Raw genomic sequence first — 25,946 nt, forward strand, 5'->3', positions numbered from 1 at the left:
GGGCCCCAAAAAAAAAAAAAAAAAAAAAAAAAAAAAGGAAAAGAAAGGTAGAAAAGTACCATGGAAAAGAATTTGTTTTTATCTTTCTTGACCGAAATATATCTATTTAAAGAAAAGATAGATTTAAAGGTATTGGTGATCCCTCAGAGAATGTGGTTGACTTTTGGGCTTAACATTACAGTTGAAAGTTTATGATTGAGACTAATTCCAGCAAAGAAACAATGCTCAGTAGAGTTGGCCTGTTGTCATTTATCCTCCACCGTCCTCACACAGTAGGCACCCAAATGATATACAATTTTTTTCTTATTTTCGGCAGCCTGCTTCCTCCTGCCTCTCTCTTCTTTGAGAGAAAACAACTTGATAAATAACTTGGTAAAATAATATTGATTTTGTGTCTTAGTCCTCCTGATTATTTGCATTTTAAAAGGAGATTGGTATTCTTAAGAAATGAATCTTTAGTGGTGGGCTTTCAGGTATTTTGGTCCTTAGGTGGCAGGCACATTTTGAGGACAGCGTCTCTTATCCCCTAATTTTACATCACTCGTTTATAAGTAACAACCTCTCTTGGGTACATGGAGCCAAGACTGATCTTGGTTTTTGAAGTGCTTTAAATTTTGCTCTATTCCAAATACTGTATTTATGCTCCTATGGTAATATCACATGCTTATAATAAAAGGCTATGTGTCCTAAAATATTACTACTCTGTGGTGTTTCAGATATGGACACCACAGTATATTTTTGTTCTGGTTGCCAGCTATTTGTTTCTTAAAGCGCGAATACTTACTAAGTTAATAAGATAATTTAGTAAATCTAGTTGCCTAAAGTGCACTTCCCCAAACAACTAACTAAATCTAAGGAATTATCCAGACCTCCATGGGATAGAGCAGCCATATGAAAACACAATGGTAGTAATAATGAAATCTACTGGAAGTTTTATCAACAAGTTAGATATTTTGTAAAACATCATTTTCAAAAATCAGAATAGTTTAAAATGCTTCATCTTAGCACTATAGCTAGGCTCCAGTTAGTGTGTTTTTTCCTTTTATAATAATTTTCCATCAGCCATTTCATACTTCCATCAAGAAGAAACTTGCTACACACCTATCTTTTGTACTTTATTCATCTAAAAAACACCTTTTAAATCAGAGATGTAAAAGAGAGCAGTCAAAAATCTGGAAAACTGGTTTTTCAGAACATGTTTCTGAATGTACAGTGAAGACAGCTTTATTTTTCCTTAAGTGAACAGAACACTGCTGTTTTTATTTTCTCTGTAGCTCTTGATAAGTTGCTTTAAAACAGACACACACGCACACACACACTTTTTGAAACCTACTTCTGTGGCCTGTTTTTCTCTCGTTTTATTTATTTTAACAGTTACTTCAAGAGCTAAATTCTTGATGTTTGTCATTCCTGATCCTTTAATATGAAATCGCATACAGATATGTGTTTCTGTGGAAATACATAGTTTGCTTGGCTTTTTAACACAAATGGTATCAAAGCCTATGTGTTCTCAGTTCTTTTTTCAATCAGTGTGACCTGTGACCCACTCCTGTACTTTTCTTGCAGGGAGAGGAGGGAGCAGTGGTGGAGGAAATGGTTCAGTTACCTGGCACCTCGGGCACTGCCCAGATGCTGGATGGGGCTCCTCTCCCTTACCACTCTGGCTCAGAGAGTAAATCTTGGTCTTAAGGTTTTTTTTTTTGAATTGGGGTCTCACTTTGTCAGCCCAGGCTGGAGTAGGTTAGCACCATCATTGAGTCACAGCTTGCTGCAGCCTCACCCTGCTGGGCTCAGGTGGTCCTTTTGCCTCAACCTCCTGAAGAGCTGGGACCACAGGTGTGCACCACCATGCCCGGCTAAATTTTTAAACTTTTGTGTAGAGACAAGGTCTCACTGTGTTGCCTAAGCTGGTCTAGAGCTCCTGGCTTTGAGTGATCCTCCCACCTTGACCTTCCAAAGTGCTGAGACTCCAGGCATGATCCACTGAGCCTGGCTGGTCTTAGGGATGGATCATAACCTAATGGTTAATTTTATTATTTACTAACAGCCAATCTGCTTTCCATTTTTTATTAATACTTAATTTTTTAATGTTTTAATTCCTTAGAGATGGAGTCTCACTCTAGCACTCAGACTGGAGTTCAGAGGCGTGGTCATAGCCTACTGCAGCCTTGATCTCCTGGACTCAAGTGATCCTCTTGCCTCAGCCTCCCAAATACTGGGAGTATAGGTGTGCCACCACACCTGGTTAATTAAAAAAAATTTTTTTTAATGGAAAACAAGGTCTTGCTATATTTGCCAGACTGATCTCAAACTCAAACTCAAGCCAGGTTTGAGGCTGCCTCAGTCTTCCTGCTTCAGTCTCCCAAAGTGCTGGGATTACAGATGTGAGCCACTGAGCCTGGCCCCATTTTTTAAATATTATAAACCTCCCCTTGGGCAAATGTGCTGGTGTTTTTCTGGGGAGACACAAAGGGGCATTCCAAAGAAAGCCTGCATTGTGGAGTGTATTGAATACTGCCAAATTAGCCCCAAGACTAGCTACACCTGTTTACGTTTGTAGCAGCAGTATATTCCTAGCAATGTGGTATTATCCAATATCTACATTTTTGTCTGTCTGATGGGTAGAAAATGGAGTCTAGTGATGGTTTTTATTTCCGTTACTCTCTGAGCCAGAGTGGTAAGGGAGAGGAGCCCCATCCAGCATCTGGGCAGTGCCCGAGGTGCCAGGTAACTGAACCATTTCCTCCACCACTGCTCCCTCCTCTCCCTGCAAGAAAAGTACAGGAGTGGGTCACAGGTCACAAGACAAGCCCCAGCATAGTCCATCTCTGCCTAACAGCCACCTTGCACTGAATCCCAATCAATCTCCACATAAAAACATAGGCTCTTCTACAAGCAGAAGTGCTGGGAAAGAGCCTAGCGATTTTCCTCTCTTGCAGCTGCTTTCTCATTACTAGATTATCTAGTCTAATAAACAGCTTCCCACCGCCCCCCCCAAAAAGAAGGAGAAAGCGATTCCATCCTGCTCTCTAGTTGATGTGGTGTGGGCACAATGGTGTTTTCTCTAGGACTAAGAAGTGGACTGTCTCCTTTGGAGGAATGGTTGGGGATAGGTTCCTTCTGGCTAGCAGGAGTGCGCTTCCAGGACTGTGTGGTTGCACTGGCAGTAGATGAGATTCACACAAAGGAGCAATGTTTGACAGTCCATGCAGTGACTGGACTTGTGGACTGAGCCCATCAAGATACCCGAGAACCAGTAATGTTAGGAAATCCGTTGTGCAGAGTGAGCTAATAATCTGATTTTGACCAAGTTGTTATGCGACTGGCATTTGATTATTTGGCAGAGGCTGTCATTATGCCACTTGAAGCAGTGCTCCTATAGCGTCCTAAAGATGGGGGAATTGGACCTATTCCGTTTAGTGGCCAAAGCGCAGTAACTGAAAAGAGTTGAGTCCATTATTGACCGAAAACACTAATGTCTCTATTAAGGGGGGAAAGGTCTTAATTTCTTGCCTCAGAAGTAATCACTCGGTAATAATTGTCCAATTCTTGTTTTGTACTGCATTAGTTCTGACTTTGAGCAGACACGAAAACTTTAGAGCTCAAAAGAAATGGAGATTTGAGAAATCGCAACACAATGATAGAATCTTAGTTCTGGAAGAGAAGTTAGAGCTCAAGTTCTTCATTTTATAGATGGGGAAACTGAGGCCCCAAAGGTAACTTGTCTAAGGGGGACAGTATAGTCAATCCTTAAAGACAAACACTGTTGGAATTGAAGATTTTATAATTGTGCTACTAACCATTTCCTGTTGCTCAGGCTTTAGATTTCAGGCAGAGCTGGATTCTGTGTTTGCTTCATTGATCGATAAATTTCTCCCAGCGGTGGACCCAGGGTCAGCTACTGTGGCATTTCTGTTAGATGTATCAGGAGCCCTTGCTGCTGCTGACCGGGAGGTACTGGAGCTTGCTGGGGTGAATCGGTTCATTTTTCATTGTCTCCACCCTGACTTCATGGAAGGTCACACGAGGTGGGATTGGGTAATTACTTATCTACTCTGAAAGCATACCTGTGTGGATTTGCACAAAAATTCGGTCCTCCTGTGCTTCTTTGTGCTTTGGGAACACATTGGGGAACTTGAGGCCTATGGGGCACAGCCTGCCTTGGTGCCAACCCACCCCTGTTTTCTATCCACCTCTCTTCCCCTCTGTTAGGTATGTGCTTTGCTGAACAGTTTTCGTCATCATCATTTTATATAATTTTAATTTTTTTTTTTTTTTAAAGAAACGGAATCTTGCTATGTTGCCAAGGCTGGTCTCACACTCCTGGCCTTAAGCAGTCTTTCCCCCCCCCCAGCTTCTCAAAGTGCTCGGATTACAGGAGTGAACCACCATACCCGGCTTCATCATTATTTTAAATCAGATGAAGGGAGAAGAGAAAAGCAAAGTTTTTACATTAGGAAGAGGTTGTTTTTTGTTTGTTTGCCTTTCTTTTGTCTTTTCTGCTCTCCACAGAGACATGTGACTACTGGGGAAAAAAATGATTTATTGAACACTGTTTGACATCTGGTAGCTGTCAGATTTCTGGATCCTATAGTTCCATTTCAGACCCTGCCACTGGATACCTTAATGTCCCTATAGAAGTCAACATCCTCTCCGTGACCCCTGGCAGCCTGCTTGTTGGCTCAGGACAGACTGTCTCACCACTTTTCTCTGCTGGTTTAGGGGCCAGAAAGCTTTGCAGCAAGTGGTTGTTTTAGAAGAAAATCCAGGGTTCCATCAAAGCAACTTATACTGTGTTTTCTGAATTGTGTGGAATCTGATAGGCAGCAAACACATGAGCGCCCCCAACACTTTAGTCCACCAAATTACAGGGTAGGTCCCTAAAGTCCTTAAAAAAAACATCTTATTGAGGTATGATTGACGTACTTATTAAATGTATACAACTTGGTGAGTTTGGAGATATATACACACTTGTGAAACTGTCACCACAGTCTATGCCATAAATATATTCATCACCTCCAAAAGTTTTCTCCTGACTTCTTTCTTTCTTTTCCTCCCTCCCTCTCTCCCTTCCTTTTTTTGTGATAAGAATACAATTCTACCCTAAGTATACAATACTATCTTGGTAACTGTAAGCACTATTCTGTACAGTAGATCTTTAGGACTTACTCATCTGCATAACTGGAACTTTGTACCCTTTGAACACTTCCCAATTTTCCCTGTCCCCCAGCCTCTGGAAATCACCATTCTACTCTCTGTTTCTATGAATTTGATTGTTTTAGATTCCTCATATAATTGGGATCATGTAGTGTTTGTCTTTCTGTGCCTGGCTTATTTCTGTCAGCACAGTGTCCTTCAGGTTGAACCATGTTGCAAATGGCAAGATTTCCTTTTCCTTAAGGTTGAATAATATGTATAATATACATGTCACATTTTCATTACCCATTTGTCAGTGAACATGCAGATTGTTTCTATGCCTTGACTGTTGTGAAGAATACTGCAGTGAACATGGATATGCAGATATCTCTTTAAGATCCTGATTTCAATTCCTGTGGATACGTACCCTGATGTGGCGTTCCTGGATCATATGGGAGTACTGTTCCTGAAGTCTCCTCACTCGGAAAGTGGATTTGAAAGATATGAGAATTGGGGTCTCTTGGGTAGCTGCTTCCTCAACTCATTTTTAGAAGGTGAAGCTCAACTCAGGTAATGCCTTAGACCTCAAAGCTGTCTTTTTCCTGAAAAATCATGGCTATTTAGAGGGGTACTTGTGCAGCAGCTTTGAGAATGTGAAGAAGAGAAAAGCACACTACAGAGGGCTCTGTGGGTCAGCAGTAGCAATATGAGGAATAAAACCAGCTAGCCTATTGCAGTGTACCGTGGCCTCTTGGTGGGCAGTCCCAGACTATGGTCTTATGGGCAAATCCTGACTCTGATACTCAGCATTTGTATGACCTCAGGCATGTTCATCAACCTCTCTGAGCCTCCATTTTTAAAATCTGTCAAATGAGGATGTTAATACCCATCTCCCCAAAAGGGTTTTTGTAAAGATGACAGGTAAAGTACAATGCCTAGAACACCACAGGGGCCCAGTGAATGATAGCAATTATTATTAATAATTGTGCTAATAAATAACATGGGCTGAACTTCATTTCACAAGCCTACTTCCCTAAGTCAGCACTTGTCAGCTCTTGTACTTAGGCTGATAGTCCAACCTTCCTAAGAATTCCTGTTTCATTTTCCCAGTGTTTGCCAGCCTCAGTAAAGCAAGCAGTTCACTCCTACAGTTCAGTGAAGAGCACAGCCACTCTGTTTTATTTTTTTTATCCTTGCTTATCTTTTTGTATCACTTTTTGCCACTACAAAACTAATAACATGTCTTGTCCTTTGTTATTTGACAGTTGTTTTGACATAGAAGGTTCTAAGTGCTTTTTAAATAAATGGATGACCTTGGTTTATCATTATAAAAATTTCCTTCCTTAACTACCAGGCATGTTAGCTAACTGATACTAATATTTGTATCTTTTTTTTTCTTTCTCAGTTTTATCTGGTTCAATGTTAAAACTAGTAATATTTCCTAATGGAAATAATTTAAAGTTCATTTTATTCCATTTTTCTGACAAAATTCACTGAAGCACTAGACAACATGAGAGTTACTATTAACAGAACAATAAATCTATTTTAATGTATAGTATTCTTTAATTACCAGTCATTTATTATTTGGCCACAAGGACTTCTTCCTTTTTTTTTTTCTTTTTTTGAGTTGAGTTCTCAGTTTGTTTCCCAGGCTGAAGGGCAGTGGCGTGATCACAGTTACCATAGCCTTGACTTCTTGCCTCAGCTTTCTGAGTAGCTAGGTGTATAGGTGTATACCACCATGCCTGGCTAATTTTTTGATTTTTTTTTTTTTTTGGTAGAGATGAGATCTCACTGTTGCCCAGGTGATCTCAAACTCCTGGGCTCAAGCAGTCCTCCTGCCTCAGCCTCCCAAAGTGCTGGGATTACAGGTGTGAGCCACCCCACCTGGACTAGTACTACTTTCTAATTATGCTCCTAGAAGACAGAGTTAAAAGGAAAACTTACGATCAATTTGAGTTTATCTCACTAGTAAATCACTTTGAAAGGCTACGACTCTGTGATGATCTGGAGACACAGACCAGACATGGACAGTAACTTCATGCAGCAAGAATGTGTCTTTTCTGTAAATTATGAAGACCTGACATAGCAAAAATGAAACTTGAGGATTTACCCACTTATTAGCAGTGCATTTCTACTGTGTGGTATAGACGACACTTTAAAAATGTGCCTTGCCCCCAAAGTTGACATCTCTACGTTGTCTAGAAACCTTGTCTTTAAAATGAAAATATCAATAAGAAGGTTAGCAGCATGAAGCCTGCACGTACCTCTTAGGTGAATTAGTTTAATTTGATCCTTTTCTTCAAAGAGCTCCAAGCGGTATACTCAGAGGTAAGAACTGTTCTGGAGATGATTACGCTGGAAGGTGGGAAAGTGTAATGTGGCAAAGGGGTGACCCTGGGAGTGGGCCAGGGGGCACAGGATACATAAGAACAGAAAAGAAACCAGAGGTAAGGAAAAAATGAGATAGATAGATAGAGAAAAAATGTCACCTTCCTCCTGATGTTGTTTCAGGTGGTCTTTGGTGTATATTTGAAGCTCTTGTTGATTATCTGCTTTCTTATTATGGGAAGGGACAAGCAGGGAAGGGGACTAGAGTCAATCAAATAACTATTTAGAGCCATGCAAGGGGCTTGTTGTTAATGTCATTTACTTGTAGCATTGCTGTTTTCGTTTCATGAATGAGGAATTAAGGTTCAGAACTGATAAAAGAGTGCCCGGGGTCACATAACTAGTAAGTGACCCAGCCAGCATTTGGTCTTGGGTGTGTCTGACTACAGGTGTTTTCTTACAAGAACAGAGTCTTGTTTTATTGATAGTCATATCCCCTGTATCCAGAACAGTGCTGAGCACAGAGCAGATGCTCCGTTAATGTTCTGTGAGTCAAGTAACCTATTAACACCACACTGCCTTCTTTTGTGCTTGGGTTTTAGCTAGTTCTGGAGGCAGATTAAGAAATAAAGAGGACTAACAGCTGTCATCGTATTCCTGAGAGTATTATACTCACGAAGATACCTCTTCCAACACCTAGGGCATGAAATAAAACGTGTTCTACAATGTATACTCTAAAAATCATGGTGTAATCAAAAGGCTGGGCAGCACATAAATCTGACAGTTTGTGCAATTTAAACAACATTTCCGAGCCCCAGGAAGCTTGCGGATGACTGCAGGGAGCATTTCCACATGTAAATGGGTCACTTTTGAGATGAGCTGGTACTTTCTGAAATTAGCAGATTGCTTGAGCTTGAAGGAGCTGAGGTCGCCATTTGTTATTTGATTGCTCTTTGCCCTGAGCTTCGAGGGCAGCCAATAATGCAGTGAGTGCTGGACTTACACTTTTGTTTTCAAATTAAAGATTTAATTACAGTCTTCACTGAAGATGAACCAAGTGTGAAAATACCTGATCTACTCGGAATGTGGGATCGGGGAGGAATGTGTGGGTTGGAGTCAGTGCCTGGTCATTTAAATACTTTCAACAGTAGCATTAGGGGTGAAATTAATTATATTGTGACCAAATGCTGGCCTGTTGGTTAGTCAGAGTCACTGAAATTTATATTCTTCTTGGGGATCATACTTTAAAGCTGAAATAATTTTTTTTCCAGGACATATTCTGATAGACTATATAGATGTAAATCTCTAAGACTTCTAAGGTTTTGAAAAATACACATCTTGGAATTTGTGGAGACATTCTTTGTGGACTGGTTGGTGGTCCATGTTCATTTTGCATAAATGTTTCCTGTGTGCTTGTGAAGACTGGATCTGCTCATTGTTGGGTGCAGAGTTTTATATATGTTGAACCAAGTTTATTTGTCATTTGTTTTTACAGCTTCAATCAATAATAAAAGCAATCTATCCAAAACCTATCGGCCACCACATTATATTTTTTAAGTTGGTAGCTTTAATAAGTCTTCTTTATTGTGGAGAAAAAAATGTGTGTTATGTCTTTTCAGTCTTCCAGCTTTCATCATTCTGATATTTCTGTTAGTGTCCAGAGCGTAGTTACACCCATCCAAGGACTGAGCGTAAGGGTAGATTCAGGATGCCTCATTAACTTGCCATCATTGAGAAATGTTCTGTTTCACATAAATGAGTTTTCTAAATAACGAAAATTTTCTCCTGCAATTGCCAGCATCCCATGTCCCCCAACCTTTGGTGACAGGAATATTTATCAAGTGGATTCTCTTCTTTCTCGCCTTGAGGATGCTGACTCTTTCTGAGGCTCCAGGTTCATTGTCACATCTGTGTTGTGCTCCCTCTCTACTGCCTCCTCAGCTGCTGCTTAGTTTTCCTTGGCCCTTCCTTGGTGTGGAGCCGGCAGCTGTCGTTTCTCTCTTGTCATTATGGCTTCCTCACCATCGTGGTTTACATATTCACGTCGTGTGCTTGTCATGACTGGTCTAGGAATCACTCAGTCCCGTAAACATAGTCTTTCATTTATTCATCAACAACTACTTGTTGAATGTTGGCCACATGTAAGTCTTTTAACTGGTGACCACCAAAAGACTTTAAGGTAACTATGACATGGGCCCTACTTGGTCTGTAGGAGAATCATTAGATCCATAATGAAAGGTGGAAGTGATAAGAGCACAAGAAAGGTACAGTACCTCTGGGCAAAATACTCTGGGTGTTAGAGAACGGGGAGGTTTTGTCTGCTTAAAGAGATCAGAGGAAGTTGGCATTTGAGTTGGGTTTTGAGCTGTGAGAGACAGTAGGACCAGCGCAGACTCAGTGTTAAAGACAGGGGATCCAGGGATCCGTGTAGGAGCAAGGCTAGAACGTGGCTGAAGTGCAAGGGAAACATGGGGAATTGGGATGCTCCTCAAATGCAGGCCAAGGAGTCTGGATCTATACAGAAGCCACCAGAATTTGATTTAGGAAAGATATCAGAGACATGCTTTTGTAAGCAATACAGCCGCCTGGGTAAAGTGAAGCAAAGGTAGATGGGACTGGACGGGGCACCAGATGCCAGCAGAGTAGAGAGATGGTGTGGGTCAGAATTCAGATGGTGGTGGGTGGCATAGGGTAAATGATAAAACAATGGGATACGTAGAAGGAGGAAAATGCAGAGTTCAAGAAAGCAGGACCTAGCAGCTGCTTAGATGTGGGAGGGAGGTGGGCTGGTTTAAGGTAATGCCTGTGGTTTGAGGCTGGGCGGGCTGGTGAAGTGGGTGAGCTCAAGTCCAAGAAGGGTCAAGTTTGTCATTGGAAGAGAAAATGGTGGGTTTGGTTTTAAACTCAGTGAGTTTACATGGCAGGTGAGGCTGTCCATTAGATATTTAAAATATAGAAGTAGTACTTAGTGACAAGTCAGGGCAAGAGATATAAGTGTGAAGTCATTTGCAAGGAGGTGCAAATAAATACTTATTTATTTGTTTGTTTATTTTTAAATTTTATTTTATTTTTTAAGTCAGAGTCTCACTGTCATCCAGACTGGCGTGCAGTGGCACGCTCACAGCCATTGCAGCCTCGGCCTGCTGGACCCAGGCGATCCTTCCACCTCAGCCTTCCAAGCATGTACCACCACGTCTGGCGAATTGCCCGGCTGCTCTCAAACCCCTGGCCTCAGGCAGTCTTTTCACTTCTACCTCCCAAAGTACTGGGGCTACAGGGGTGAGCCATTGTGCCTAGCTGGTGATATTTAAAGCCTTGTGTGATGAGAGGACTGGGTCCAGTGGGTTGGAGGAAGACTTTGCTCAGAGTTGGGTTAGAGAATAGGTGGTCAGGGGAGGGGGAGAGAGCCTGGAGAAGGGAAAGCACCTTGGCCTGAGAGCTAGGGAGGAGGGAGGGAAGAGGGCATGGGCATGAGTCCAGTGCTCTGAGCGAGGGCAGGAAAGACAAAGCAGGTCATTGATGTTGGTGACGAGTGGGTAACACGTGAGTTTGACAAGTCTTTTCCAGGAATAAAACAGCGGCCAGTCTGCCAGGCATTACGGAGTAAGTGGTTGGCCAGGCTGACTCCAGTTAAATTTGGTGGTAACAAAACAGTGACAGGGTAGTAGGTCTGGGTTGGGAGGGAGAGTGGGAAAGAGGAGGAAAAGATTGGTTTAAAAGATCAAGAAACGAAATCCTGCATTTCACGCTTATTACAATGGCAATTACTAAAGAAAATAAAATAAAGAACAGAAATAACAAGTGTTTCTGAGGATGTGGAGAAGTTGGAACTCGTGGGCACTGCTGGTGGGAATGCAAGATGGTGCAGCCATTGTGGAATCCTATATGGATATTCCTCAAAAAATTAAACATAGAATTACAATGTGATCCAGCAGTTCCACTTCTGGGTATATATACCTGAAAGAGCTGAAGGCAGAGTCTCAAAGAGATATTTGTATATCCATGTTCATAGCAACATTATTCACAATAGCCAAAAGGTGAATACAACCCAAATGACTGTTAGTAGATGAAGAATGAATAAACAAATTTGGTATATACATATAGTGGGATGTTACTTAGTCTTTAAAAGGAAGGAAGTTTTAACACATGCTGTAACATGAATGAGTTTAGAGAACATTATGCTAAGTGAAATAAGCTAGACACAAAAGGACAAAAGTTTTGTGATTCCGTTTATATGAGGTACCTGGAATAGTCAAAATCATAGAGACAGAAAAGAGAAAGGTGGTTGTCAGGGGAGGAGAAGGATGGAGAGTTGTTGTCTAATGGGTGTGGAGTTTTGGTTTGGAAAGATGAAAAAGTTCTGGAGATGGATGGTGGTGATGGTTGCATAACAATATGAGGGTCAGGCTATTGAACTGTACACTTAAAAATGGTTAAAATGATAAATTTTATATCACATGCATTTTACCCCGATAAAAAGTATTGAAAACAGAAAAACTGGAAAACTGTATCGTGAAAGGGAAACCTATTTGTTGACAAGGAAGAAAGAATTATATAAAAAATTGTCTTATGCTTTGGTAAACACTTGTCAGCATTAGTTTCCTTCCCTGAGTTCACAGCCAAGTGCCAATGACTTGGTGCCAGAAGGCCCTGTGTGAGAGCTTCTCATCTGAAGAGACCACAGTGGTTATTCTGAGAAGCCACTGAAGAAAGGCTACAACAGTTAAGTTTGGCTTCAGGCAGGCTGCAGTTGGGGAAAAATGGGAAAACCTTTTCTTGAAGACAAATGAAAATACCTGTCAAAACATGAGCTCTGCTCTCCTGAAACAGTTAAAAATGTCATAAACACCTGGAGAGGCAAAGGCTCAATAGCATTCCCTGAATACCTTATATTGCCCAGAGATTAAACTTCTTTAGGGTTGAAGTTCTTTCTTGGAGACTAATTGGACAAAAGGCACTTAAGCCATAAAAATATTTTAAGAAGAAATACATATATTAAAATATTTTTAGCAATTGAAACCTATTGAAGTATAGAATTATTCTTTTGGAAAAAATGGATAGCCTGTGCTCTTTTCTTATTTCTATAACATGAACAATTCCTAAACAGTGTGTGCTTGCTTTTGTAATCTGAATTTACATTATCCATCCATAATGGCAGTGTTGTATTTAGGTGGTAAGAGAACATGTGCAGCTTTGAGTAGGCGTGCATTCTCCTGTCTAGAAATGTCTGAAATTTCTTCCTGATGCTTTTTTTTTGAGCCCAGATTTCACTTCGTCACCTGGGCTGGAGTGCAGTACACGATCACAACTCACTGCAGCCTCGAGCTCCTGGGCTTAGGCAATCCTTTCACCTCAGCTTCCCGAGTAACTGGGACTACAGGCATGCACCACCACGTCTGGCTTATTATTATTATTTTTCTTGTAGAGACAAGGTCTGGCTGTGTTGCCCTGAATTCCTGGGCTCAAGCAATCCTCCTGCCTCTGCCTCCAAAGATGCTGGGATTACAGGCATGAGCCACCATGCCTGGCCTTATCCTGACTATTTTTAACTGGTATATGTTCTATTTAGATGTACCCTGGTGTTTGCTTCCTTCTTCTGAATTAGAGAACAATATTCATAATTTACTAGTCTTAAATGTCCAATATTTAATGAAGGAAACAGTTGGCATAGTATGATAGCCAACATTACTAAGTTTTGTTTCTTGCATATAGCATCCAACAGATATAGTATTTGCTTTTTGAAGAACACAGACTCCTACTAGTAAAGGTACAATAATTGGCCTCATTCAGTCCTCTACCCTGCTACTAGCATATCATGTTGGCCACAATATTTTGTTTTCAAATTGCAAGCTGCAAATTCTATACAAAATCTACTTGAGACATGCCTCATGAGCTTTCTCTCTTATCCACTTAATTGCAGAGTGCCAAGAATATTTTAAAGAAAAGATTTACTAAAAAATATTTAGCTAAAGCTATGCATCTTAAACATAAATATTTTGTTAAACAGTGTGTTTTAACAGAGATGATATAAATCCAAAGGTGGGAAGCCAGACTCAGTGTGGCCCTAGGTTTGAAGGTGGTGCTCATGTCACTACTTCTCTAGCAAGATGCCTATCAAGGTTGGAACTTCCATCATATTTTACCCTTTAATGTTGACGCATCTGTGATTCTTCTGCAAGGCTAATTTGAAATTTCTCTTATTGTAAAATATCTAGACAGAGTCAACCTAGTGTGTAGATTGGTAAATATCTCAGCCTGCTTTATGGGTTTGATTCATTTTGTATCTGAAGAAAACAGCTTTCCCAGAATCAAATGACAAATTTATTTCTGAGATGACCTGTAGAGAATCTTCTTTGCCCAGTCTGTCCTATTTTCTGAGGTAATCATATATATATATACAATTCAGTTTTCTGTTTTTTTTTTTTTTTTTCTGAGTTGGAGTCTCACTCTGTCACCCAGACGAGTACAGTGGCGGCTCTCGGCCACTGCAGCCTCCACCTGCTGGGCTCCGGCGATCCTTCCACCTCAGCCTTCCAAGTAGCTGGAATTAGAGGTGCGCGCTACCACGCCCAGCTAATTTTTTGATTTATTGTAGAGATGAGGTCTCACCAAGTTGCCCAGGTGGGTTTTGAACCTGCAGGCTCAGGCAATCCACTCACCTCAGCCTCCTAATACAATTCAGTTTCCAAATGCTGTTACACATGTGTGACCAACCTAGTTATGGCACCTGTACATGGACTGAGTACTCGTTTGCGTTGCACAGAGTCACACAGGGCATGGTCCTGCACCTTCGTTAAAATCTGGGGTCTTCTCTGGTGTGGGCTGAAGTCTTGGTTCTGCCACTTGTCACAAGGTATGTTTGGTGCTGCTTTTTCTCTTTGCCTTAGTGACCAGGCTTTGTACAGAGTCATTGTGCAGTACATACAAATGTAATGAAATAAAACACTGGTGCTTTAAAATTCTCAAATCTGGTTTTATACTTGAGACTCTCTTTGTCAGTGTGTAGTTTAGCCCTATTTTGTGGTTGTAGTATGTCTTATAAAGACTAAATTCCATGGTTGTTCTCACTCATTCATCTGTGATTAAACACTTACTGTGTGCTGGACAATGTGTAGTAGACATTCTTAGATCAATTTCTGTTTACTCAAGAGTTGTCCTTTACTTTGTAGACTTTTTGTGTCTGCTCAGGTAGTTCTCCTGCTCTCTGCCCTAGCCCAGTTCAGTGCATCTGCTTACCTCCTGGTCTAGTCTCAGGAACGGTTGTAGGCTATACATGATGCTGTACGAGGGATGTTCAAAAAATCAGATTATTTTTGGAGGGTGAACCCTTTGTAGTACACTCAGAATTTGTTCCTCCGGATCAAACAGTCAACGAAAGTTTTTATCTGGATGTTTTGACAAGGTAGTATTATGATATGCGGAAGAAATGTCCTGAGTTGTTGCAAACAGTTGACTGGTTAGTCCACCATGACAGTGCACCTGCTCACACTGGGCTGAGTGTTCATCAGTTTTTGTTTGTTTTTTGAGTCAGAGTCACAATCTGTTGCTGAGGCTGGGGTGCTGTGGCACCATCACGGCCACTACAGCCTCCACCTGCTGGGCTCAAGTGATCCTTCTGCCCTCGCCTACCAAGTTGCCGGAACTACAGGCATGCATCACCACGCCTGGCTAATTTTAAAAATTTATTATAGAGACAAGATCTTTTCATGTTGCCCAGGATGGTCTTGAACCCCTGGCTCAGGCAATCTTCTTGTCTCTGCCTCCCAAAGTGCTGGGATTATAGGTGTGAGCCACTGTGCCAGGCCCTGTTCATCAAACAGCATGACCCCGTGCCCAACCCTCCTTATTTACACTATCTCTCCCCAGAGACTTTTATTTGTTTGTTTCCCCGATGAAAAAATTCCTTAAAGGGAAACGCTTTTACCAGTGTGGAAGAGGTGGGAAACACACACACACACACACACACACACACACACAAAACAGTAGAGGCACTAAAAGGCATCAAAATGGATGAGTTTAAAAATTGCTTTGAATAGTGGAAAAAGCATCTTGATAGGTGTATTGTATCAAAAGGAGAGTACTTTGAAGGTAACTGAAATGTAAACATGTAAGAATAAATATACAATTTTGTATAAATAAATTCAGTTTTGTAGGTGGGGTCTCCCCAAATAATAAGCACAAATAATAGACTCAGGTTTTTAATAGGAATTATCATAACTCTTAATTTTTTGGTATGTAAAGGAGGAAAAGTTGCCTTTTTCTGAACATCAGAGTGGAAACTTGTCTGGGAACATGCAGAGATGTTAGTGTGTTGTCACTAATTCTTTTTTTTCCCCAACCAATGTTTAATAAAAATCCTATTAATTTACAGTGTAGTGCAGAGACTAACTCACAGATATTCCCTAGAGGAGAGTATAGGTTTGTGCCAAAGGAGATAGAAGAGAGAAAATAATTACCAACAAATGTATAGAGCCTTACAGTTTGCAAACTATTCTGTCTCCTTGATCCTTAGAGCAACTTTGTGAGATAAACAATCACTGCAGAAGCTCAAGATGATGATTGAGGTGCTAGTGTCCAAGGCAGAGCTCCTGGTCTTGCTATGGTGATTCTCAGATGGTCACCATTCCTGGCTGTGGTTAGGAGTTGGGCTTGGCCCGCCCAAGGGATCCTCCAAAGTGAGAGGAGCCCAGCCTGGGAGCAGGCCTCCCCTTGGCTCTCCTGCCCCATCGGTGCACTTTGTGTGGTGGAAAAATGGTCTCCCAGAAACAAGTCTGCTTTTCTGACTGCTGCCCCCTTGAACTCAAGAAGGATGAAGTGGGAGATAGGATGGAGCAGATGTAGTCAAGTGGGGTGGAGAGAAGAGGGGGTTGGTGTTGATAAGCGATGTTGAACAGGGCCCAGTTCAGACAGCATCTGGTGCTGAGATGTCGCAGTTGCCAGGTCACATGTGTGGGTGGCCAAATAGGGAAGCTTTGCCCTAATGGGGCCCCATGCTTTGCATACAACCATCCAAGTGCTCTCCTCTGTCTCCATTATAAAGATGAGAAAGCTGAGACATGGAGAGGTTAAGGGACTTGTCCAAGGTCATCAGGTAGTAAGAAACAGGCCATCTGCCTCCAGGGCTCACATACCTAGCCACCCTGCCCTATTACATTCTGGTACCCCAGCAAGCCTTCTTCTGGCAGGGTTCTGAGTACCCAGTAATTGCATCTTAGGAACTGATGAGATCCTCACTTCTTTTGGAACAGTGAAGCCTATGTCCTATGCTTTCCAGTGCTCCCAACTTTTAGGACAGACTTAGGTTCAAAAATCAGTCTTCCTTACTTCAAATGCTAGTCTGAAGAGATGGTTTGCTTGATCATTGGATAATAATACTATTTTCTGTATGGTTTATAAAGCATGTCCATAGACATTCTGCTGTTTGGTTTGATTCTGTGCCAGCCATCTTCTCTCCCTCATCAAAAAATTGAAAGAGGCAGAGTAAGTATTAACAAAGGACCTATTTGAGTGAAGAATAGGTTATTTTTTCTCTTAGATGTGACACTCTGGCTAATACTTAGGCTCAAAGTTAACATGTATTCCTGGCTCTTTCAAAAAGGCATGTATATGTGGCCTGGAGTGAGTAGAACTTGTACAAAAACCTGATTTGATTCTGGCACATTCAAAAGCAAGAATCTTCTAACTTTAAGACACTGAGACTTAGACAACTGAAAACTAATACTTGCTGAGTATTATTATGCCAGTAATCTCCACAACTATCAGTTATTAGCCTCGTTTCATCAATGGGGAAACGGGCTTAGGATGCTTAAACAATTTCCTGGATGCTAGAGGGATTCATTAAAAGTCGAGGTTGTGGCTGTTTTACTGGAGGGGAGAGCAAAGAGCTAGCCAGGGTAGGGGTTTACTGTAGAATGTTGTAACCAAAGAGAAGCAGAAGCCATACTATGGTTAGCTTTTGAGACAGAGTATGTCTTGGCTAACATATAGGTTTAGAGCAGCTTTGAATGTCTGGATTGTGTGTATCACCAAATGCTGCTCCCCAGATGAGACAAGGGCACTGAGTCAGTAATAATGAGTTAACCCCCTCCTGTGCACCCTTGCACACTTCTGAGAGGGTTTAGGAAGAAATGTCAGTGAGACAAAAGTTCCCACAACTGATCGTGACAGTTTAAGGGCAAGAAAGCAGTCAGGAGCATCATCACTGCCGACAGGCAAGAAAGGGTTTTTGAAGGTAAGGAGTGAGGAGATACTTTAAGGGTGCTGAGCTCCTGTGGCATAGAGCTGCTGCTGTGGACATATGGATTAATCATGGCTTTGAGACACACGTTGATCGTGACCTCCTCTATGAAACAAGCAGGGAATATGGGGACCCAACAGTTGCCATACTGTGGTCCAGGAGGGTCTGGTAGAGTTGGGTAGGGGGGCACAGTAGAGAAGGAATGCCTGACCCTGAGCTGATCCTGCTTGGGTCCCAGGTAGGGTGGAAGCTGAATGCGTCCCTTCTTTATTTTTCCTTTTTGTGTAGTATATTAAAACAAAAAAGGATTCTTCCCTGTGTACATCAGTTGAACTCTGTAGGTGGGGAAGGGAATCACTTCAGTTGGTGTATTATTCCTTAGTTTCTCAAGCAACAGGAGAGTGAATCTGCAGCAATAGTAGGGCCAGGCCGTGAGTCCAGATTCTCAGACTCCCAGGCCCGTGCTCTCCCTCACATGCTGCAAAAAGGATGCTTGATGGGCTTCTGTTTACTTTGCATATTAATAACTCGTCCTGTTGTTATTTTGTGAATTGTGTATACATGCGTTATACATGAAATTTAGAGGGAAAGAGGTACCATTAAGTGCTGCATAAATATGGACTTGTTATTCTAAGTTCGTCTAGTTTTTCAAGTACGCTATTTCCCAGTGTTTGCAGAGGTTGTGATGGATGTTATCAAGGAGGAAACACAGATAATTTCCCTGATTCCATCCGCGGGAGCTCTCGTTGACCGTTGACCGTGGATTGCCACTTCTCTCTACCATATGCAAAGCGCAGAGCTAGCCTTCTCCAAACCTGGTGTTAGATTTTAGAACTGATAACTAACATATGGTTTTAAGGAAGGCATAATCCTATGTTCCTCTCTCTCATCACTACTCTTTGATTCCACTCAGGGGGAAAAACACATTTAATTGTTTCAAAGATCATTACTTTTTTAGTAAATTTATAGTAAATGGGGGAGATTACTAAAGGGCTATTTTTTTCTCAGCTTGTGGTTTCTAATTACATCAGTTACAGCTCAGCCTTCTTCTTAACTAGAGTGCAGGCATGAACTGGAAAAGAATGAGCTAATCCATGATAGATCAGGTGGAATAAAGATCTCCATTCATATCTTTACCTTTTATCCCTTGTTCTGAGTGCCAAGAATTAATGCTGTTTGAAAGTACATACTGAACCTGCCAAGCTTCGGACAGCTAAGATAATCCTAATTATTTTAAATGTTAGAAGGGCAGCAGTTTCACTTTAGAAAAGAGTTCTATTGTGAAACATCAAATATCTGCTAAGTGGTATTGATTGGAAATGATTTTATTTCCAAACACTATGGTTATCACGAAGCAGAAGAATTTGTTGTTTAAGAAATTTTCATCAGCTTTTCATCAGACTCTTACTCCTTGCAAATTCCAGGAAACTGAAGAGGCCAACACGTTTGTTTGTCTTCCTTGGCATTCGACTAGCATCTAAGTGAATAGTTGCTAACAATTGAAGAATGCCATTTGCTTTTTATTTTAAAATGATTTCTTAGTGAGAGTTTAATAGTATTTAACATGTAGAAGAAAAAATGTTTTTCAAGCTTGAATATCCTGTTTTCTCACATCACTGGAAGAGAATTATTCGTTCCAGTCCATTGACTTCCAACAGATCATTCAAGTTAAAAGTCAGGGGTCTTTGCAATGTCAAAAGACTTAGCACTTAGAGTGGTTTTTATTTTGTTTTTCTAGAGCGTTTAAAAAATTTTTTGGCAGTATATAATATTTCTCAAAAAGAATACTAATGGTTAGATGGCGTCACCAAAATTATCTTAATGTGTTTTATTTCTGCATTGGTAGGAATGATTATGTGTAACGTTTTTGTTTGTTTGTTTTTAAATAATAATGAAAGAAAAGCCCTTTCTTTCCTTAAAAAAAAATGAAAAGCTGCTGTAGACAAATAGTCTTCTTGAGAGAAAACAGATATTAGACTTGTTGGTTCAAACAAGGGTCAGCCTCGGAGGTTTACCCACCTACATTTTAACACGAAAAAAGACAGGCAAGTTTTTCTTTTCCTTAGTTTTCAGTCAGTCTTCAGTTTGGTCTCCAGGAGTCATTTCTTTCATTTCTTCCATTTCTGGAAATGCCGGGAGGCTATCGCTGATTACAGGATAGCATAATCCTTAATTGTTTATTGCCTGTGAATGCTTCCTGCCCCCCAGTCCCAATGCAGTTCCCTTCACCCCCCTTCCCCAAACAGAACAACCAAGCACTAACATCTTCACTGATGCAGATAGCGGTGTGTTGAGCATCTCAGGGCCAATTATTCTTTTTCTTTGGGGTGATTCCCTGGAGTGGAATTACCAGGTCAGAGGGGCTGAACAGTTTTATGGTTCTTATTACATGTCACTAGACTGCTGTCCAGAAAGATTGAACCAATTTCTAGTGCTACCAATACTATCTGTTAGCATTTTTACAAAATGATTAAGACAAATATTTTAAAAGATCAAATTAGCCTTGTGTAGGACCCCTTAGAATCGACTTAAAAAGTATAAAGGATCTTTTTGATTTTTGAACTTTTAATTGATATAAAATAATTTATAATGATCTAGTATTGCTCTTCTCCTTCCAAAAATTTAAGGGAGCTGAATTACAATGGCGAAGGCACCTTGAGGGACTGTACTTAAGGATAGTAGTAAAATAGATTTTGGACATTCGTAAATAAGGGAAGAAAAACCACTAAATCTTTTTATGCACTTGGGACCTTTATGAGGTGCTAGACAAAATGAGTTAAACAGATACTGTCCCTGACTTCAGCAGCCTGTTACTCAAAGACAGTGCTAAGCCTTGAACAAACGTAAAAATAAGACAGGTTCAAATTCTGAGTGGAGAAACACTTTTAAAAAATACAGGTGTTTTTCAAACCAGGTTTAGTTCATTTATTTACATCTTTTCTAGAGTACAGTCATGTGTTAAGTATGCTTCCAGCTTCCCTGGTCAACGCGGGTAACATACTCTGCATGACTTGTAGCCCCAAGTCACAATAAAACTTTCCAAGAAAATACCCACAAGGCAAGTGAGAGCAAAAGAGGGCTATTCCCAAATTTCTTTATTTTGCAAAATTCCCACTTCTCCCTTTTTTAGTCTCAAGTTGGCTAATGTGGAGAGCACATCTCCTAGGTCAGCTTCTAACTGAAGGAAGAAGGCAGGCCCAGGGCCCAGAACATGTTGGGAGAGCATTACCTATTCCTTTGTAGTCTCTGCATAGTCTGACAAGGGTCAGTTATTTTGCCTCCTTAACTCACAAGGGGATTGAGAAAGTTCAATGTAACCAGTTCCTAAATGTGGGTCCCAAGGGTAGGTTGGTGCCAGGAGAAGAGCATGCCAGAAAGAGTCAGGCTAATCAGTGCTTTGCTGCCCTTGACAGCTTTCACAGAGTCCCCTATGTGAAATGGGGAGAGTGATTCTCTAAGTGAATGGCTAGAGGGTGAAATGACTTCATTAATGTACGTGGCAGTAAATGTTCACTCTCTTCCCCATAGCTTCTGTACACAGAAACTGTAACTGGTTTGGGGTGGGGGTGGCAGAATGACTTAGACTCTACAGAAAACTCTTATTGGCTCTCCAGATCTGTGCAGTAACAAAATCTCAAAGCAAAGTCTATTGCCTTTGGAAAACATTTTTCTGTACATATATATAATAACCAGGCGCATGTACACACAATTCATAAATCACCCTGGATTTTCTGGAAATTTAAAACCCCTGCAACAATACAAATTTAGTAAGAAGGCTTTGTGAATTTTAGTAAGATGAAAGCTTCAGATTTCCTAGGTTTCTCTTTTGTTTGGTTGTTATATTTACACATGCATGTACACACATTTTTGGCAACTATAAAATACTACTTAATGTCTCTTTCCCCTTAAAAGTAAAAAAAAATTATGTTTCCCCCTTTTTAAGCTTACAAAGTCATCTCTTGCTTTTTATTTAAGTTATTAAAGACTAAACAAATACCATCAATATAAATATTTGTCAGGAATTTGCCTAAATTGCTTTTCACTTTTATTCATTTACTGAATTTTCAGATTATCCCTTTCCTTATTGGATATTGAAGTAGCTATACAAAACTATCCATCTGTCTGTCTGTCTGTCCATATGCCACATTGGAGGAAAGGGGCTTTCTGAAATAATTTGGTCCAGTGGAGTGGTTTAAAGGTCCTCTTCCTACATCCCAGCTCTGTGTTTTCATTTCTGTGTGGTTCCATGAACTGCAGCAAACCTTTTCCAAACCCATAACAAGCGTAAATAGTGTTCTCTTGTAAAAAGGTCTCTTTTCAACATGGTAATATACCTTATTAAATTCCAAACATAATAAGTATTGATGGCAAACACATCAGGACTCAGTACAGCTTCTACTATGATTTAGTTCTCTACAAATGACTTCAGCACTCAGCTCCCAATGCATTTTGCTAATTACATCATAGATTTCCCTATTGATGAACACAAGCTGAATTAACACAGGAGCACTAATGTACCCTTTCACCATTATTGTTGTACAAGAAGCCGTGGCAGATGCTGGCAGTTAGTTACACAAACATTAGTATTAACGATTGGCCATTTGGAATTGGTGACAAACTACTGCCCGGCAGAATCCTGAGGCTGAAACCAATCAGGAAGTTAATGAGGAGAGAAATTACCACTGCAGCTTCCCCTTAATTACATTCACACTAGGCAGGAAGGGAGTTCTGGGGGTGGATCTAAACTCGGCTAAGGTTAAGAAGGTCAGAGACCCTTTTGCTTAAATTTTGTATCTACTGTGGCTTGTGAGGTTGCAAAAATTGCTGAACACATTATTACTTTTGCATCCTTCATATTTAATGCAGGTTTTCCATTGGAGTTTTATGTTCATAGGTTTGCTTTCAAAATCTTTACCTGACTTCTGTTTTAAAGAAGTATAATTCAATTTATTTATGTTTTGTGTTATTATAAAAATTCTTTTCCATGTGTTTGTACTTTTAAAAGTGTTGTAGACTGACATCCCTTTCCCCTTGTGTTTGCTCCGTTTTAGCTAAGAGAAATAATAGAAAGGTTGATATGCTATTAACTTCACCTGCTATGTCTTGAAAAACTAGGGTTACCTGTCTAAATGGTGGAAATACATGGGTGGGGTAATTTGTCAGATCGATCACCTGATAGGACAAGTTTCATTAACATCCTTTACATAAAGGGGAGGAACTCAGTGAAGGGTGGAAATAGTTTCCCCAGAGAGGGTGGAGCAGACTTTATTTTAATTTGTGTTTTAATAAACATTAAACTGGAACTTTGCTACCTAGCTTTCCCCCTCTGCTAAAGAGATATGCTGTGCAGAATACTATTTTTTATTCTAAAGAAGGTCTGGGAGTTTTAATGAGTGTCTATAAAAACACTTTCAACTCAGAATAGGAATGGAGAATGCCACTTTCTTTGTTGGAACCTTAATTGAGTACTGAATGTAGAAAGACTAGCCACTTTTAACATACTCTTCTCCCTTTCTCTCTCCCCCCATTTCCCAGTATTCTCACCGCCCAGCAGTCAAGATTCTGGCTTGGTTTCCCTCTCCAGCAGCTCTCCCATTAGTAATGAGAACACAAAAGGAGTGCTCGAATGTGAGTCTGCGCCTGAGCCCAGCAGCTTCACGGTCACGCCCGTCATTGAGGAGGACGAGTGAGCGTGAGCGAAACCCGCTGCCTATGGTGTTTCACTTGGAATAGCAGGCTTATTCCGTTTTCCAGGGGGTTTGTTAATATTTCGCATTGACTCACGCCGTCTTAACTGTTGAGAACGTGTTTGGTTTATATTCCTTAGAGTTTAGTACAGAAGCTAAAACACACATTTGTAATAGTTTAGTGTCCGTGACTACCATCTGCAAGAATTAAGTGCTGTGCTCACTGAGTTTAAATAATAGTGTTCCTCATGTTTTTTTATGACACTGGTTTCATGTAGTTTTCAAGGAATACAATAATTCACTCACGTAAAGCCGTATGTGTACATCTAAATGAGTCATAATTAGATGTTACTTTTAGTTTTGAAATGAAATCATAGGTGCCTTAGGATTTTAAAAAAATTTTTAGTATTTTAATAAAACTTCAAAAATATAAAATTAGCTAAGTACCCGGCCGGCAAGAAGAGTAGGCAGAATTAGTGATTTTTAGAAATCTGTTGAAGATCACAGTAAATGGAGATAGTGTGTGTTGCTGCTGGAAACCCCCCCCCCGCCGCAACCAATTCAAAACATGACTGAAATATAATCAGAAATAAGAAAACCTGTAAGAATTTCTGTAAAGGGTAATTTGAAAATAATGCAATTTAAAGTAACCTTGGTGATGCAGAGTTCCTGAGTGGTGTTTGTAGAATGAGTTTATCATACACATTCCTTCTACTACAATTGAGACTATTTTGTAACCTTAGGCTGTAATCTGATTTGGAAATAAGTACATCTTTGAAAGTTACTACAGATTTCTGAGTTCATTATTTTGTTAAAAATTGCTTATGGAATACTTCCTTGTGTAACAGAAGCCATCCTGAAATGAAACTGGTCTAAAAAAAATTCATTGTTCTGCATAGTTGCAGCTGTACCTGAAATAAAAATGTTATTGATGACTGAATTTTCTTGTCTGTATATTTGGTGAGCGGTATTAAACAGGAAAAAAGAAATTACTTGTATTTTCTTCGCTCTGTGCTTTGAAAACATCTATTTGATTTCACCCCCATCTGTTGTAATCAATAATCTGACCATCTTGTTTTTTATTAAATGCACTTACTCTTAATTTCATCCACCAGTGGTTTTAGAGAGAATAATGTGGAGTTACCTATATAGGTTTGACATTATAAATCACTTCTTGGGGCTGAATCGTATAGCGGTATCGATTGATCCTGATATATCACAGAAATTTACTGTCACTTCTGTTTTCAATTAAAGATACAATCAGTCAGATAATGACTTAATTGGATTTTACAGAAGATTGAGTTTTATTGCCCAGTGCTTTACGAGTTTAGTTAAGGAAGATCATTTTATCACACTTGTCAGGCTGCTGCTACTGCAGCCGTGTGCCCTTCGGCGGCTGTGGCTGTAGCTATTGTGACGGCGACAGCGGGAGGCTGCGGGGCGTGCGGGGAAGGGACCGGGGCCGCGGAGTCGCCACCTCCAAGGTGTTACTGGTGGCCTTCTGGGATGAGGATCCCTCGCAGGACCTTGCCCACTGCCCAGATCCCCTTCATTTCTTTGAGTAATTCTGGCTCCTGGAGGATCCGGGAGCTCCAGCCTTTCGGCAGCTGACCCCCACGGACTAATTTCTGCCCCGTGTGGATAGGGGGAAGTTTTTGGAGAAACTCGGCACGCCCCTTCAATGGGAGACCACCCCCTCCCAGCACGCCCCCCCCCATCAGTGTCCCTACATTTTTGGAAATAAAGCAAAGCTGGAAAAGCTAGGCAAAGCCCAGGTAGGCGCTTTGCCCCCCCCCCCCCCGAACAGACACACCCCGAGAGCCGCATCCACCCCGGGAACTAGGCTTCTCGAGTGGGCAGCAGTGCCCGCCCGTCGAAAAGGCTCCTCTGAATCCGCCTGCCACGCCGGGAACTGAATTTGATGTGGAATCCGGGAAGCCTCATGGGAACCCCTGTCGAGGATTCCGCCCAAGAAGGGCCCTCCCAGCTCGAGGGCCGGGCACCTAGACCTCGGTGGGCCACGCCAGGCCATAGGCTGACCGGAAGATCCAGATTGTCTCTGTGGAACAGCCCCATCCAAGGGACCTGAGGCCTTCCTCTCACGCCCAGTGGGGTGGAGGGACGCTCAAGTTTCCTCCTTGGGTGTGCGTTCTTGAACCCGAGGAGCCCCGTGCAAGGCAGGCCCAGGAGGACTGCGTTGTGAACGATACACTTCTGAACACAAGGCAGAGCCTAAACCGTAAATCTTGACGGCTGGATTTTAACCATATTTTAATCAATACGTTCGAGGGGCGGTCAGTTTCTGAAAGCTCTGCCCCCTTGAGCCGAGACCCTTACAAGCAAGGCCGCTTCCGCCCACGGGCGGGACCCGGGGTGTGTGGTAGCCCGGCGGACGGTTCTGAGTTGCTCTGGCGCGGGGAAACTGAGGCAGGCTCGCCGGCCGAATCGAATTCCCCCGGATGCTTCCGCCACGCCACCAGGGGCCGGCGGCAAAGGGGGCGCGCACCTTTCCCCCGAGCCGCCTCCGCCTCGCAGTGGTTGAAGGCGCGGGGGTC

At 41.4% G+C, this 25,946-nt stretch overlaps 1 protein-coding gene across 1 annotated transcript in view; it reads left to right on the plus strand.

Annotated features, from left to right (window-relative positions):
* DMRT1 (doublesex and mab-3 related transcription factor 1) overlaps positions 1-23,696 on the plus strand; it is a 121,147-nt gene extending 97,451 nt beyond the window's left edge. The window contains exon 6 of the mRNA XM_008066077.1: positions 23,240-23,696. Coding sequence (XP_008064268.1) covers positions 23,240-23,394 — 155 coding nt within the window. The 3' untranslated portion in view covers positions 23,395-23,696. The remainder of the gene's footprint in view (positions 1-23,239) is intronic.
* Positions 23,697-25,946: the final 2,250 nt, after the last annotated feature.

This window comes from Carlito syrichta, unplaced genomic scaffold, assembly GCF_000164805.1.
Source record: "Carlito syrichta isolate Samal-C Ts95f unplaced genomic scaffold, Tarsius_syrichta-2.0.1 Scaffold308839, whole genome shotgun sequence".
Classification (NCBI taxonomy): Eukaryota; Metazoa; Chordata; class Mammalia; order Primates; family Tarsiidae; genus Carlito; species Carlito syrichta.